General features: G+C 38.9%; 1 protein-coding gene across 1 annotated transcript in view; it reads left to right on the forward strand.

Annotated features, from left to right (window-relative positions):
* LOC108572081 overlaps positions 1 to 14,103 on the forward strand; it is a 69,056-nt gene that overhangs the window by 51,947 nt on the left and 3,006 nt on the right. The window contains exons 10-14 of the mRNA XM_017934269.1: positions 10,731 to 11,048; positions 11,422 to 11,798; positions 12,108 to 12,380; positions 12,820 to 13,279; positions 13,680 to 14,101. Of these exons, the coding sequence (XP_017789758.1) occupies positions 10,731 to 11,048; positions 11,422 to 11,798; positions 12,108 to 12,380; positions 12,820 to 13,279; positions 13,680 to 14,101 (1,850 nt within the window). The remainder of the gene's footprint in view (positions 1 to 10,730; positions 11,049 to 11,421; positions 11,799 to 12,107; positions 12,381 to 12,819; positions 13,280 to 13,679; positions 14,102 to 14,103) is intronic.

Here is a 14,103-nt window from a genome sequence, read left to right on the forward strand (position 1 = left end):
ATTAATATAGCCTTCCCTGCATGCTCTACTTGTGCTTGCAAGCTTGCGCGCGCGCGCGACCGCGCGTATGTAAGTTTTACGTGCTCACCTTTTCCCTGGTAATTTTTCGAATTGCCACCTGTATTCTATCGATCGGCCGATCTTCCGATTCGACGGGCTTCTTTTTTAGATGTCGAAGAATCTTTTACCTACTTTTTCACGATTTTTTAGCTTCTTTTCGGCGATTCGCGGAGTCACGACGTGGTTAACTTTTCTTTGATAGTAAAGTATGATTCTAGATCGATAACGAAGATCGTTAATATTTACTATTTGCACTGTGGATTCAGTGTGTTGTAATTTCAATTGGGTTTTGTTTATTAAGCAATCGTTTCAGAATTGTCCTCTATGTAAGAGTATTGCAATTCTCATTGTTATTTTAGTTAACCCTCCTGAACATTATTCCAGGAGTGTATCTTGTCTTGTACATTCATAAATTATCGGTAGATTTTTTTTTAAACATTTCTGTGTAGAACTGAGATCGAAAGCTCTCATCAGGCGCGTCCACGTTCAACGCGCGAATTTGTTGTTACGACAAATCTTTGCGATCAAACCTTTGCACATTATTTTTGGAGGTAAAAAAATTGGAAATTCTTTTGACTGGAAAAAAATTCTCGAGATCGGTCATTTTTATTGTTCCGCTAGCTCTCCTGGTAAATATCTTCGTCACATTTTTCCATACGATAAATCAAAAATTGTCAAAGTTTCTTAACACTTTTCATGCCAGGAAAACACAGTACAGAGTTAAAAAAAAGAAAATAACTCCACCGTGCTATTCAAAATCAGCAAATTCCAATATTTTCTGTGTACATAACGTGGGAATAATTAATTATAAAGATAGATTCAGTGCTGTTCCAACAACGAGTAGTTATTTCATCGTCGATACTATCACGTCTCCCTCTAGCTCCACTCTTCGATTAACAGACATTGTTTACACGGCTAGATCACATTCAGAGACCGGGTTCAATCCGTTTTCTGGAGCACCATCGCCACGATCATCCCTTATTTGCTCGACCCCTTCCTCCATTTGTCGCCGCGATCAGAGGGCAAAGCCAGTTCGCTGCTAGCAAAAATCTTATAACGAAATGTAATAAGTTTTTCTAGTAATTGAATTGATTTAATTAGTTCCCTACCGGAGAAAGTTAAATCTTCGTATCTAGTATCAACATCTTCATACTTTTACGACGATTGAAGTTACAATTTAACCGGAAGCACGGTTATAGCCCGATTGGAGAAAATTGAAAAAATTCTGATTTCATTAACCCTTTGGACTCCTTTGTGACTCGACGTCAGTTGTAGATGCGACTGAAGTAATTTTTAAATTGCCAGTTCAAATATGTATCATATTTTGCAATATCTTTTTTACCTGCAGTAGGTACACACATTGCTATTTTCAATATAATTAGTAAAAAAAATTGTTTAAATTGGTTCCAATGAACCGAACGTCTTCTGATGTGAATTTCAAATAAAATTCTTAAAATAACAGGGAGTTATTGAAAAGAAATTTGGAGTTCAAAGGGTTAAAGTTTCTACGCGTATTTATCTCGGTTTATCGTAACGTTGATTTCTTGCGTGATTTTCTCTTCAAATAACAAGTTCGAGTCGAAACGCTACCTGAAATCCCATAAAAAAAAAAAACTGCAAAATGAAACAACGTAAGGATACAGTTGGATAAAAAAATTTTTTTGAAATATATTCTCTATCGATTCTAACGAATTTTCGTTTACGACAAATTCTGCAAGAGCAACGTTTGTACATCATTAAAACGTGCTGCACCGAATACACATTACGAAACACGGTAATCAAATCATTCTGAGCAAGTGTATTTACCTTACTCGCGAATCCATTCCGCGTAAGTTCTTTAATTTGTAGATTTTGTTTATCAAACCGTTGGATAACTCGTCAATTTTTATTTTTATAATAGGTATAACAATCAATGGAACAATTCCCTTTCACTTGTTACACGTTTTACAATTTACCGGATATGATATACAGGGTATTGCCAAATTAAACGATCGAACTTCGCCAGTATCTATGTTCTATGCGTAGAAATAGTAAAGATAATAGGTTAACGCTTCGTATTTCCAAATGCTGTTCATCCTTGACAATACAATCGTGGCGTCGTTGAAAAGTCCATTCTCCTACATTTCGTACCGATTTTTGTTCATTTAATAAATGCATAATCGACTCTTTGCAATATATTGTATCTCTTGTTCGAAAATTTCGAATTTATCTATGACAAACTGGTGATTAGGGGTATCGTTGCGGCAAATTTGCTAATTTTTTCAGGATTTCAAATGGAACATGCATCTGGAAGACAAGCAAATTACCCGTAGTACGGTCTTCGGGTCTTTTTCGACCCATCGCTTTCTTGATTTTTTAATAACATTTACCGTTATCAAGTTTATGTTTTTTTAACACGAATATTAAAAGTTTATTGTCTAGGTTCATATGGCGTGTTGGTAACAAGAAATAACTAAGAATTTCTAAGTGAAATTCAAAGACAATGTTTAGATTGGTTTGTGCACAGGTTTATTTAACCGCATGTGACACTTTGTTCTACTATCTTTCGCTATCTTTGATTTCATTCTCTCAGAACCTGGTATCTTTCTGGACGACGAACTGGTCCCCAGATGGTTCGACAAACGCCGCGAACTTCTGTTCCAACCCAATACATACCAGAAAAATATCCAAGCTCGCCAGTTTACTTCTATCGAGCAATCGAACAATTGGGTCAAAAAAGACCCAAAGGCATTAAGAAAGAACGTAATAGAGTTGAATACGTAAAAATAGCGAAGCTGTTAACTGTCGCTTCTTTCATATTTAATCTTTTCATTAGAATTTTTTTCACCAAGACGTGCGTTTATGAAAACTTCTTCCCCTATTTCCCCATAACTTTTTGGAACGCAGTTGAAGCAATTGAATTCGCAGACACCCAGTTTGAACAGGTTTCCATATATCGGACTGTAGGAAAACGAATTCTCATTACTTACGAGATGTATTACAATTGATATGACGTACTCGTACGGTTTTATTATCATATGTTTCACGATTCCTTGTCCTCACGTTCGTCGGATCACGAAATCTCACCGCACATATTTGCTTTTAATCATTTTTGCCGTGCCCGACTGTTATGTAATGAAATAAATACGTAAATAGAAAAACGCTTCGTTCCCGATGCCTCCAGCGAAACGCCGGCGCAAAGAGAAGAAGAGAATCCACCCCTCGTCCGCCCCTTTTGTTATTCGTTTTAATTTCTCTGCTTTCTCGTCAAACGGAGATCTATTCATCGAACGTGCACAGGATTCGAGTGAAAATATTAGCTCGTCCAAGAATATTCTATGGATATTTTCGTATGCACGAAACTTCATTTTCTTCGAAACTCTGTTCTATTATTATTCGTTACTTCTTTTCGACGTTCTGACGGTTTTTCGATTTCGCTTTTGAATTCTATGGTTTTCTTCACGCTAACCAATTTTCACAGCTAAATTCGCTATCTCGTTGTGAGAGAGATATCTGCATCTTACTAGAAGCTGGACGGTCTCTGATCGAGGATCGACGAGAATTGGAAAAGATATTATGTTTGTCAAATTTCAGTTGCGAAATTGCCGTTTTAGCGACAAAGTGTAACGTTATTCTATTTATATATATATATATCAGGTGTACCAATTAATTCGGTGCCTTTGTTCACTCGACACTGTCGTATTTTTTCAGAGAGAGAATTTGTCAGTTGCCTGATAAATGGAGAAAAGTCATCCAAAATAATTAACATCATTTTGAATGGTAAAATCCTGTTTGATTTTTTGTAAATGAACATTGAAGTTTGTGAAAGAAGGCACCCGATTAATTTCTACGTCTAATACATGATAAAAGAGATCGAAAATCCTATAGATCACGCAAATGTCCGACACTTTGCACATACGCAAAATAGTTTTATCAACGTGTATAGAAGATGAAAGGATCACCGGAACATTTTTTCACGCGATTCGTTCCGCGAACCAACTTCTATCCGCAAGTATCAATCGAGAATTAGGTGGAACGAAACATCTCTTCTCCGTGTGTAATAAACTACGGTTTATTCTATAAAACATTTACTTAAGCCAGGTTAATCGAGCTTTCTCTCTGTATTTAATTCCCAGTCATAATGAATAAACGGGCATTCATCCGTGTTTGCTGTACGCATAATACTCCACGTACACATGTGGGCGAGTTAAGTCAAAGGGAATATTTTATTAACACGGAATTGCGGGGTGCGCATAGAGGATACGTATAATAATGCTCACTTGTTAGTTTAACCCATTAGCTGACCCTTGGATGCTTGTTCGGAGACGTTTGGATCACGGATATACGCCTGCGTTGCGAAAAAAGAAGAAATTAAAAATGCCTTCTTTGGTACGGGTGTCGTCCTGTGCAATTGATATTCATACTAATCTTTGCGTAATCTAATCTGAATATTTGTTAAACTTATTGCAATCGTTACACTTGTTACAAGGCAAATTAGAGAATCGCTGACAATTAAGCTTTTCATAGTCGTCACTGAAATATTAAACTTATTGCAATTGTCGCATTTGTTGCGAGACAAATTAGAGAATCACTGAAAATTAAACTTAGATATTAAATTTTTTACAATCATCGCTTAGATATTAAACTTGTGTGCGACGGGCGCTTGAAATTCTTTATTCAGAAAGCCATGTCTTGTGCCGCTAGTCGATGTCGCTCGAGTCACTTTTGGCCGTTGACTGTCCTTCGCGTCGTCGGTCGGGATTTTTGGCTGCCCTCGGGACGGATCTCAAGTGCCTCTTCGCTTTCCGAGGGCAGCCATCGGTATCGACGCCGACGAGTGACACGTCCGTTGCGTGAGTTTCGTTTATGTTGTACAACAATGTGGCGCCGTGCAAGGGCCGCCACAAACTTGTTGCAACAAGAATTAGAGAATCCTGATAACACGTGCTGTTGCACCGTCCAAAAGCCTAGTAATTTCTCCTACATCTTTCTCAACAACCATAACGACCCAATCTTATCAATGTGCAACTTGCGAAAATTTGGACATTCGCCCCCCGAGATAAAGAGAAACGGGAGTGACACGTGTCGACAGAACCGAAGGCGGATAAACGAGAAGCACAGAGAAAGGTGGGGATGGTGGGAAGGTGTAAGGGACGAGCTCTCTCGTGATACCCTTTTGTGAAATATTCAAGGTATACTCCTTGTCGTCGCTTTGTTTCGAGCTAACTTAATTAGCACGTGGCTAATGTCTCGCCCTTACCAGCAGGTACTTCTTCTCCCCACATTCTTCCCTCCTATCGCTCTCTTTCTCTTTTTCTCTCCACTTGTCCGTTTTGGTTTATCGTTTGAACAAGCTCCGCGACATTCTTCCGATTGTAACCATTGTTTCGCGACTTTGAATGCTTCGACAAAACGACGAAAAATATCAGCTATCTTTTTGCACCCTGTTGTCTCTCCCTGAATTTTGCTGCGTTGCGTGATTTCACTATGCGATACGTTGTATTCTTCGTAATTGTCGATACAAAATCAATTATATTCTGCACGTGAAATTGAAAAAAATTATCATATGCATTAAAAAAAGAACGTAAGAAAGGAGGGAAGTCTATTTAAATAATTTAGTATCTAAATTAAAATAAATAGAGAAATAGAGAATACAACACTACTTTATTTAGCTTTGTGTAATTATTCACGTACAATGAATTTCCACTGTTCGTTATAATTTTCTTCTCCAAGAAAGTAAACGAGTCGTTTAACCTCTTCAGGGACGATTTTCTTTAAAATTACATAATATTCATCTAATTTTTCATGTACTTACATTTATATTCATGTTAAATCGATAGCAATTAAACTACTTTCCTTGGGAGATTTCTGGAAACTTCGGGAGATTGTTTTTTTCATATTTTCTCCATCGCAAATATTGGAATTTTCGGAAAATTTAAAGGTATAGTTGGGGCCACGATATAGCGAGGTCGTAAATTAAACTCTGAAGAATCGGCATCGATTGATGTTGCGGCACTCAAGGCCGTGTGTTGCAGTCTGTTTGAGGGTTCCAACAATAAACGAATGGTAGCATATGATTTGGTACTTCAAGTAGAAAATGGTATTTCATTTACAAATGGAAAATATGTTAATATTAAGCTACACAATCTTTTTGCACTTTCTATCTGTATATAACACGAGCAGGTAAATGAAGATGTTAAAGACCTCAATAAGACCTTTACTTGTAACCGTACTTCCAAAAGCGGCTTCCCCCAGAGGGAGAAACCCTAATTTGTCCTAGCTGCATGCAGTTTTCAGTAAATATATTAGAATCAGTTTGACTTTCGCTGGATACAAGAATTCTTCGTACGGTCCTGACAATGGTTTCAAGTACTTATCTGCTCGTATCTCTGTCAATTTCGGGGTCCCGGCAGCTAAAACATGTTTACTTTGACGTCTGACCGATTTTACGACCTCGCTATATCGTGGCCCCGACTATATGTGTCGGTGTCCCTGAAGAGGTTAAAAATATAATATAAATTTTCACGTTACAGTGATCGTCTACAATTCAGTGATAAATACTTCTATTAATTAAAAATACACAGTATTCCTTGACCCACTTGAAACGAAGGGTTAAAATGTTGCAACACAAAATTACAAGAAATAGTATCTCACGTTTGTCACTTTGCCTAAGATATCTCATACGTAAAATTCTTTCGAAACTCGTTTTTTTTTTCTATCGTTGCTACTTTGTCCAGCCTAATTCACCTGTATCACACCATAGAGCAAACGGAACGGTGTTGAACATGAATATCAGAACAATGCGCGATTTTGCAATCGTTCAAAGCGATCCGTAACACTTGGTAAATTGAACTACGATGTGTACACTAATCTCTAGAGACCTGTCACCCGCTGTATACTCATGTCTTTCGAAACGCGGAGAAAATTATTGTTGACGCAGGACTGCCGATGGCGGTGTATCGTTCAGATATAGTCAAGAGTGGCGGAAGGGACGATGGCCAATACGCGAGAGGAAGAATTATCTACCGAGCAATCATATAAACGCTATACGAGAATATTCACGACACTGATTGACAGCTATTCCCCGGAGCTGAAGTATAATTGCCTCTCGATATTTAGCCGGTGCATACGATCGAACGGCTAATTTCATGCAATCTCGATAGAATTGATCGGATAATAGCCTGGATTATTAAACGTTGGTCGTTCGCCATTCTTTTTAGTAATTTCCTTCTTATCGTGCTGATTTTCTATTATCTCCGCTATTTTCTTTAACTCTTTGGGGCATAGTGGGGTAAAAAGTGTGTCCCACCTTTTCAGTACTTACATATGCACAGTGGGATGTTTTTCATACCATCTTGAAACATCAAGATAACGATAACTTAATCTGTTTTCACAAGTTTCACGGTGAGACCATTTGTCTCGTCTAACAATGAAATATTTAAGCGTTTCTTTTTAAGGGGAAAAGTCCCTATAAACGGCTTAGTTTTTTATCAACTTTTAGGAATACGTTGCAAAGAAACCGATGCGCTAATACTGTCGGAACTTTAAGGGTGCCTTATTTAATATTATAACAAGCAAAAAAAAATTTTTATGACAGTAAAATTATGATAAATACAAAAGAAATAGAGCAGTAAATAGGTTCTTCTTCGAGATGCGAAACGGCGCCGGTTGTAGCATCCCTGGTAGTTATCTGAAAGAGACCAACAACATTCTTTTTCAACGTATTTGACAATTGTAATAAAAGAATTGCATATTTTAAAAATGGCGACACTTTGAACAATTAAGTGTGATTTTCGCGAAAAAGTTGCGCTTTATTTGGTTAAAAATGTGGTTAAAATTAATAATTTGGTTAAACCTTTAGGTTCCTGTTCTAAGGAATCTTGTAAACTAAAAGTGTGTAAAATTTGAAGTTGATTGGTCAAAGAATTTTGGAGTTATCCCCGACGCTAATTTGAAAAACATGGTTTCGAGAAAAACGCGTAAAGGGGCTAGACGAAAAGTAAGTGTGCCTCCGCGATCGGAAGCACGTTGATTCAACAGGCTACAGTATCGATACAGAGTTGAATTTTGGTCTATAACTTGGAGAATATATTTTTGAAATGTTTTCCAAGCGATTTATGGGGAAAAAATGTTTCCGATTTTTCGGTCGATTTATAGGGACTTCTCCCCTTAAGTTTGAATCGTTTTACATAATAATCCACCGTTTATAAATAAAACAAACCTACTTTGCTCCACTTTTTGAAAATAAATTTTCTGCGCAACTAGAGGTCCCTCTTTGGTCTTAAAATCCTGTGTCCCAAAGAGTTAAATAAGCAACCGTAGTTCTTTGTTTTTCGTATATTAGGTTTATTTCTTTGGAAGAGCTTCGAGTATCGCTACTTTTTACTTTTCACTCTTCAGATTTCTTATTTTTTCATTTATGTATTTAAACACCGATACCGCCACACTTGCATTCTCAGTTCCTGTGTATTTTTACGTTTTTTCCATTAACCATCACCGGACAAGTGCCTCTGATCCCTTTGTACTCAAGAAGCTTCACGGTCGTCGTCTAATTTAGTCGAGCAACTTAGTGGCGAGTGACATAATTATTACCGCGGTTACTTTCTTCTTTCCTTTTTCACATTCAAATATAGCTTGGAATATGTAGAAATGGAGCAGTTTCGTTTCGGTAGCAACAAGAATCTTGGCAATATTTAAAAAAATAAACAGTAAAACTGCGTATCCTAATCAGCGTATAATACAACTTCACGAAAACATTTCTATCTGTGACCTGAATACAGTGAAAAATGAGAAAAAAGAAACAAGAAAAGTAGAACTTCTCAATACTACTGAAGAAAAGCCTTTCGAAGTGCTGCCAGAAAAATTTGCCACTTCGCCCATGGTGGGGTTCTCTGCGAATTATTCGAAATACAACGATCTCGGTGAAAAAAATACCAGGTTCAGGTGCGCTCGTGAACAATGTAATACTCCAAGCACACACAAGCCCCACCACAGAGCCAAAAATCCTAGGTAATTGTGCGAAGAGCTACTTAAATTTCTTCATTCTGCAAAATCACAAGAGATTCACACAATCAGCCAATTAAGCTCGCCTCCATCATAAGCCCACACACACACACGTGCGCATAGTGATCCACACGTACAGGAAAATTATACGGAGAGAAGGAACGCGAACACACCGCCTAGTCACGTTTCGTTCGCTTTTGAGCGCTTTTCACCAAGGTACTTACGCAAATCATCTCGCGGATTCTCTGGCAATAATGGCCAGAAAGAATAAACTTAAATTTTTCACCTGGCGCGCATCGTTCCAGAGGTAAAACCATCAAAGCGATTTTATCATGTCTCCCGCTTCCACGCCAATGTTTGCGAGGCCGCGGGCGAGAGAGAACTTTTTAATTGGCTACCCTTAATTAGTTAACCAGCAAAGTCTCGGTAATTATTCTGTTTCTCGCTCCGTTTCCGTACGGTCCAACTCTCTGTCCTCGTCCCGCCGACCTGCTGCTGCTTCATCGCTTTTTCCTCCCTCTGCCCTGCCTGCATGGAGGGAAACCCCCCTTTACCCCTTTTACTCTCATGCCGTATTTTCACTCGAGTTCTTCCTTCTACGCTCCGCGAGTCCGCTCCGGCTACTACGAACATGATCATTCGCTGATATTTACTCAATTTCTTCCACGAAGAAATTGTCATAATACACGCTTGTTACGTCCACAGGGGAAGAATCACTTCCGGTAAATCCCGGTTAAGGATGCTGGACAAATAACGCACACGAGTTTTTCCGCTCGGTACAGGTGAATTTAGGTTATCGCGTATATTTCACACGGTGGAATAATTACAAGTTAAATAACACAGAATTATCGCGTTACCAGTTGTTTCACAGAAACGGTTGGATTATTACTAATAATGCGTCAGCTAGTAAGCAAAAATGAATTGTGTTATATATACGAGAAACACTGCTAGTGAAAATAATGTAATAGACCAGATGTCATCGGACCCATAGGCCTGTAACTGTGTATACCTAAGGGACCTGGGTAAAAGGCTGATGCAGTCCTGGTCTCTTTTTCTCAAGTGGACAACAGACTTTCTGTCGTGCCCTTACGAGTTTTTCATTTTCACTTCGACTGCGATTTTCTAAGCGTTAAGACGGCCTTCCGCGCCAAAGAAAATAAAATACGTTTAAGAGAATTCACAGTGAACATCATTTATTTAACCCATTAATCCAGTAGAAGCAATACGGTTCTTAACGTTTCTTTGAGTTATCGAACATGATCGGGTGTGAGGGAGGAGTTGTTGAAAGTAGGTCCAAGTAGGTATACACTCTGTTTCGAGTATCTTCTTTTTCAGACTATGGAAAATAAGAGAAATATTGGATAAATACAGATTTTCATATTTTTCGCGACAAAATCACGGGAGAAATTTGTGTCTCGGATAGGTCTATCGTAAGGAGATTTTCAGTGCAATAACGAGTGGAGAAAAAGGAAATATTTTTATTTGTTAACTTGCAACTTTACTACGCGTATGATTTACCTTGAAACATGGTTCCGTACACGAGCCAACTTTGCAATCCTTGCAATAATAGCTGTATATTTATAATAACATAATTAACGACAATACCAATTACGTTCGAATTATAAAATGTTGTAAAATTCCACAAACCATCATTGTATACAGCAACGAAAATCTTTCCTCTGTTTTAGAAGGTGGTAGACAGATTGGCCCCCACGCGTGCACGGTTTGTCAGAACATCGTCGAAGGAAACACGCAGAGCAGGACATTGCCACGAAGTCAAGCGTCCCAGTATGGGCTGCGGGAGGACCAGGTCGCACCTGGTGCACGCGTGTGTAATACCTGTAGATGCAAGGCCCTCAGAGGACGATGCATCACGTGTCCGTTGCCCGGCTGTCCGAATTTGAACAACGCCAGCTCGAAAACAAGAGTGAAGAGGTTGCGAGCTTTGCCCGCCAAGTGGCTCGATTTACCAGCGGAACTTCGTGATCCTATCATACAAGAATTTCGTAAGTATCGTTTCCCCAGAAATTTCGCCTCCGCGTTCAGTGATAAAAATATGGAAGAGTAAGAAAATTACTCTTCTCTCTTTTTAATTTTTTTTTTTAATCACACCTTAAAATTTCTCCCAAAACTGACGCGATAATCTTGTATACGTCGCTTCAAGTTTGTTCAGATGCGAAGAAACTGATTTTTATGAAATATCTGCAAATTTTAAAAAATGTCTCGTTATTCTATATTTGCGTCTTTTTCCAAGGAATATTGTTAATCCTGGAAATATGCATATTGTCAAGAAATGGTGAACGAACATAACATTTAATAAAATGATTCGTTGATAAATGTATCACCTGTTCACCGTGTCATTTCTGCTAACTTTTCCAGAAATACCGAGTAACACGACAAAATGTTGCTCGGCCTGTTTCAATCGAATATCTCGTCGATTGGCGCCTCATCTGACCGGTGGTACCGAGGTACCCGAGGATACAGCCGATTCCCTCGCTCGACAATGGACCGACGAGGAACTGGAACAACTGAGAAGAGCCCTTCGAGAACACGGTACCAACTGGTTGAAGGTTGCCGAGCAGATACCAAGTAAAACGAACCACCAGTGTAAGAATTACTATTTCGCCTATCGGAAGAAGCTGAGCCTAGATCAAGTTGTCGCGGAGTACTATCAGTCGTTAGGTGAAGAGAGGCGACCTTGCTTGACGGATGAAGAGGAAAGTGGCAGTAGTACAAGTAGCTGTGATGAACTGGCGGTAAGCTGTTAAAAGGCATTGCGAACAAATCACGTGAAATAGTAACTCGTGATTAATTTCGCGAGACTTAGCGAGTAATAAAAATGCTAGACGATTATAAATTTCTTTAAATTGATAATTATTAGGTAAAGATTACACCGAGGATTACTATACAGGGTGTTTTAATAAAGGAGTGCAAGACACAATTGCATTAGCACAAAGAATCCAATACTGATTGCTGAGACAGACAAAAAGAAAATTTAGTTTTGTAGATTTCTTCATACAGGCCGACTATTTTTACATTGTAATTTTTTTTTTTTTTTTTTGTAGGTCCATGATTCAAGTGATACAGCCAGTGCAGGTAGTCCAGCGAATAATATGTCCAGTGGAACACCAGGAACACCGGGTGCCTCGGCATCCTCGAATCTGTCGATGACCTTTTCGCGATCGACTGACCAGAAACTTGGCGAAAAGTTAGCCGATATCGCTGTGGTATCTTTAGTACCGCCGGTGAGCATAGGTTCATCGCAACAGTCTTCCACCAGTGGAGGTAGCAACGCTGCATCGGCTGGCACTAGAGAAGATTACGATAGTTCTGCCACGGTAAGACCAAGTTTTTATTCGATTCGCGGTCAAGAGGGAGATACTAGAGTAAATTTCAATTATGTAGTGTACATAGCATTCGTGAAAGAAAATATTTTAACACGTTCCTTTTGCCATGTAGAACATCAATGGTTCGTAAACATTTGGTGAAATTATGCACAATTGATTTTGTTCAATATCTTTACTTTTCACGGTCCTTTTTATAATTCTTAGTTTTTATAAAGAAAGACATTAAAGTTTCAAATTCACGAGAGCAAATTGAAACACCAAAGTATAATGTATGCAGGAATGATATTTGAATCTCCGACAGCCAGTGAACATGTTAAAATAATCTCGATGCTTTTTTAAATTTCATTTTCCTTATTTTTTCCTTAGTTAAATAAGAGAGAAGTTTGTATCTTGATAGGACCGTCTGATAGAGGTTCGCTGATTGTTTCAGGAGACGGCGGACGAAGGTCAGGGAGGTACCGATTTAGAGAACAATAGTGTAGTTGTCACGCTGACAACTGCCAACAGTTCGACACCTCTACAGCAACAACACCAGCAGACGCATCAACAAGTTCCACCGCCTTCACATTCGCCACCATCCACCACCAGTAACTCGAATCCCCTAACCGTGAAGGATCTTATGCTCGGTGTCATCGAGATGCAACTGAAACGCAATCCGAATAGTCCGGCTGGTACCGGTGGTTCCTCGGTACCTGTCAATTCTGGAACACCAACGATATCCAGTATACTGAAGACAGATCATAGAAACGATATCACGTTTGTAAGAGAATACAAACCGTCGGCCACTATAGCAAACACTAGTATGCCAAGAGACTCGAATTTAGCTACTTTATCAGTGGTATCTGGCCCTCACCATGGGCACCGTTCTGCTCCTAGTCCTCAGCAAATTGGTGAGTTCAATGGAGAAATATTAACCCTTGGACAGTGGATGGAGTGATAGTCGCACGCATGGCAGATGCCGAATCAAATATGATCCAATACTAAACTCTTTTTTAAGCGTTACATTGTTTAAAATTATACAAATATATTATAATCAAAATAACAAAAAAATATTTATAAGGAGAGGAGAGTCGTGACTCTGTTTCAGAGCTGTTTCAAAGTCATTTTTTTTTAAGCTTTCAATGTTACTGATGTGTGTTGGATATAAATGTATATTTTTTTAGTTTCCCACAATCGTGTAGTGCTTCTTGCTACTTAACAAATACAGTTCGCTCTAGTTTTTACACTTTATACTTTTCTATACTATTTCGTCAACGACAGTAACTATATTCGAAAATTGTATTCTAACAGGTCAAATGCAAGCAACGATTACTCCGTGCCCACCAGTACCATCGAGCAGCCAGTCGTCAACATCAGACATATTACCAAAGGAAGGATTGGTCGTGATGCAAGTACAGCAAGCGCTACGGGAAAGCACAGAGGGTACCCTGGATCTAAGTATCAAAAAACCAAGGCAGCAACAAGAATACAATCATTCCCTGCAAACGCTTCATAAGCCATCAACGGTTACTCTCTATCGGCCAGAACCTCCTCCAGGTGCTTACTATCATCCTCATGCTCATCCAGAACAAGGTCGCGGTGCTAAAAGTCCTTTGGTGTACGCGTCTTCACCACGACCTCAAGCACCTCTTACACCCAAAATGAACAAGGTTGCTGTACCACCGCCACATCCTAAGTTGTCACCCAAGTTAAGCGCTATAGGGACGACGAGTCA

The sequence above is a fragment of the Habropoda laboriosa genome, unplaced genomic scaffold, assembly GCF_001263275.1.
Source record: "Habropoda laboriosa isolate 0110345459 unplaced genomic scaffold, ASM126327v1 scaffold67, whole genome shotgun sequence".
Taxonomy (NCBI): domain Eukaryota; kingdom Metazoa; phylum Arthropoda; class Insecta; order Hymenoptera; family Apidae; genus Habropoda; species Habropoda laboriosa.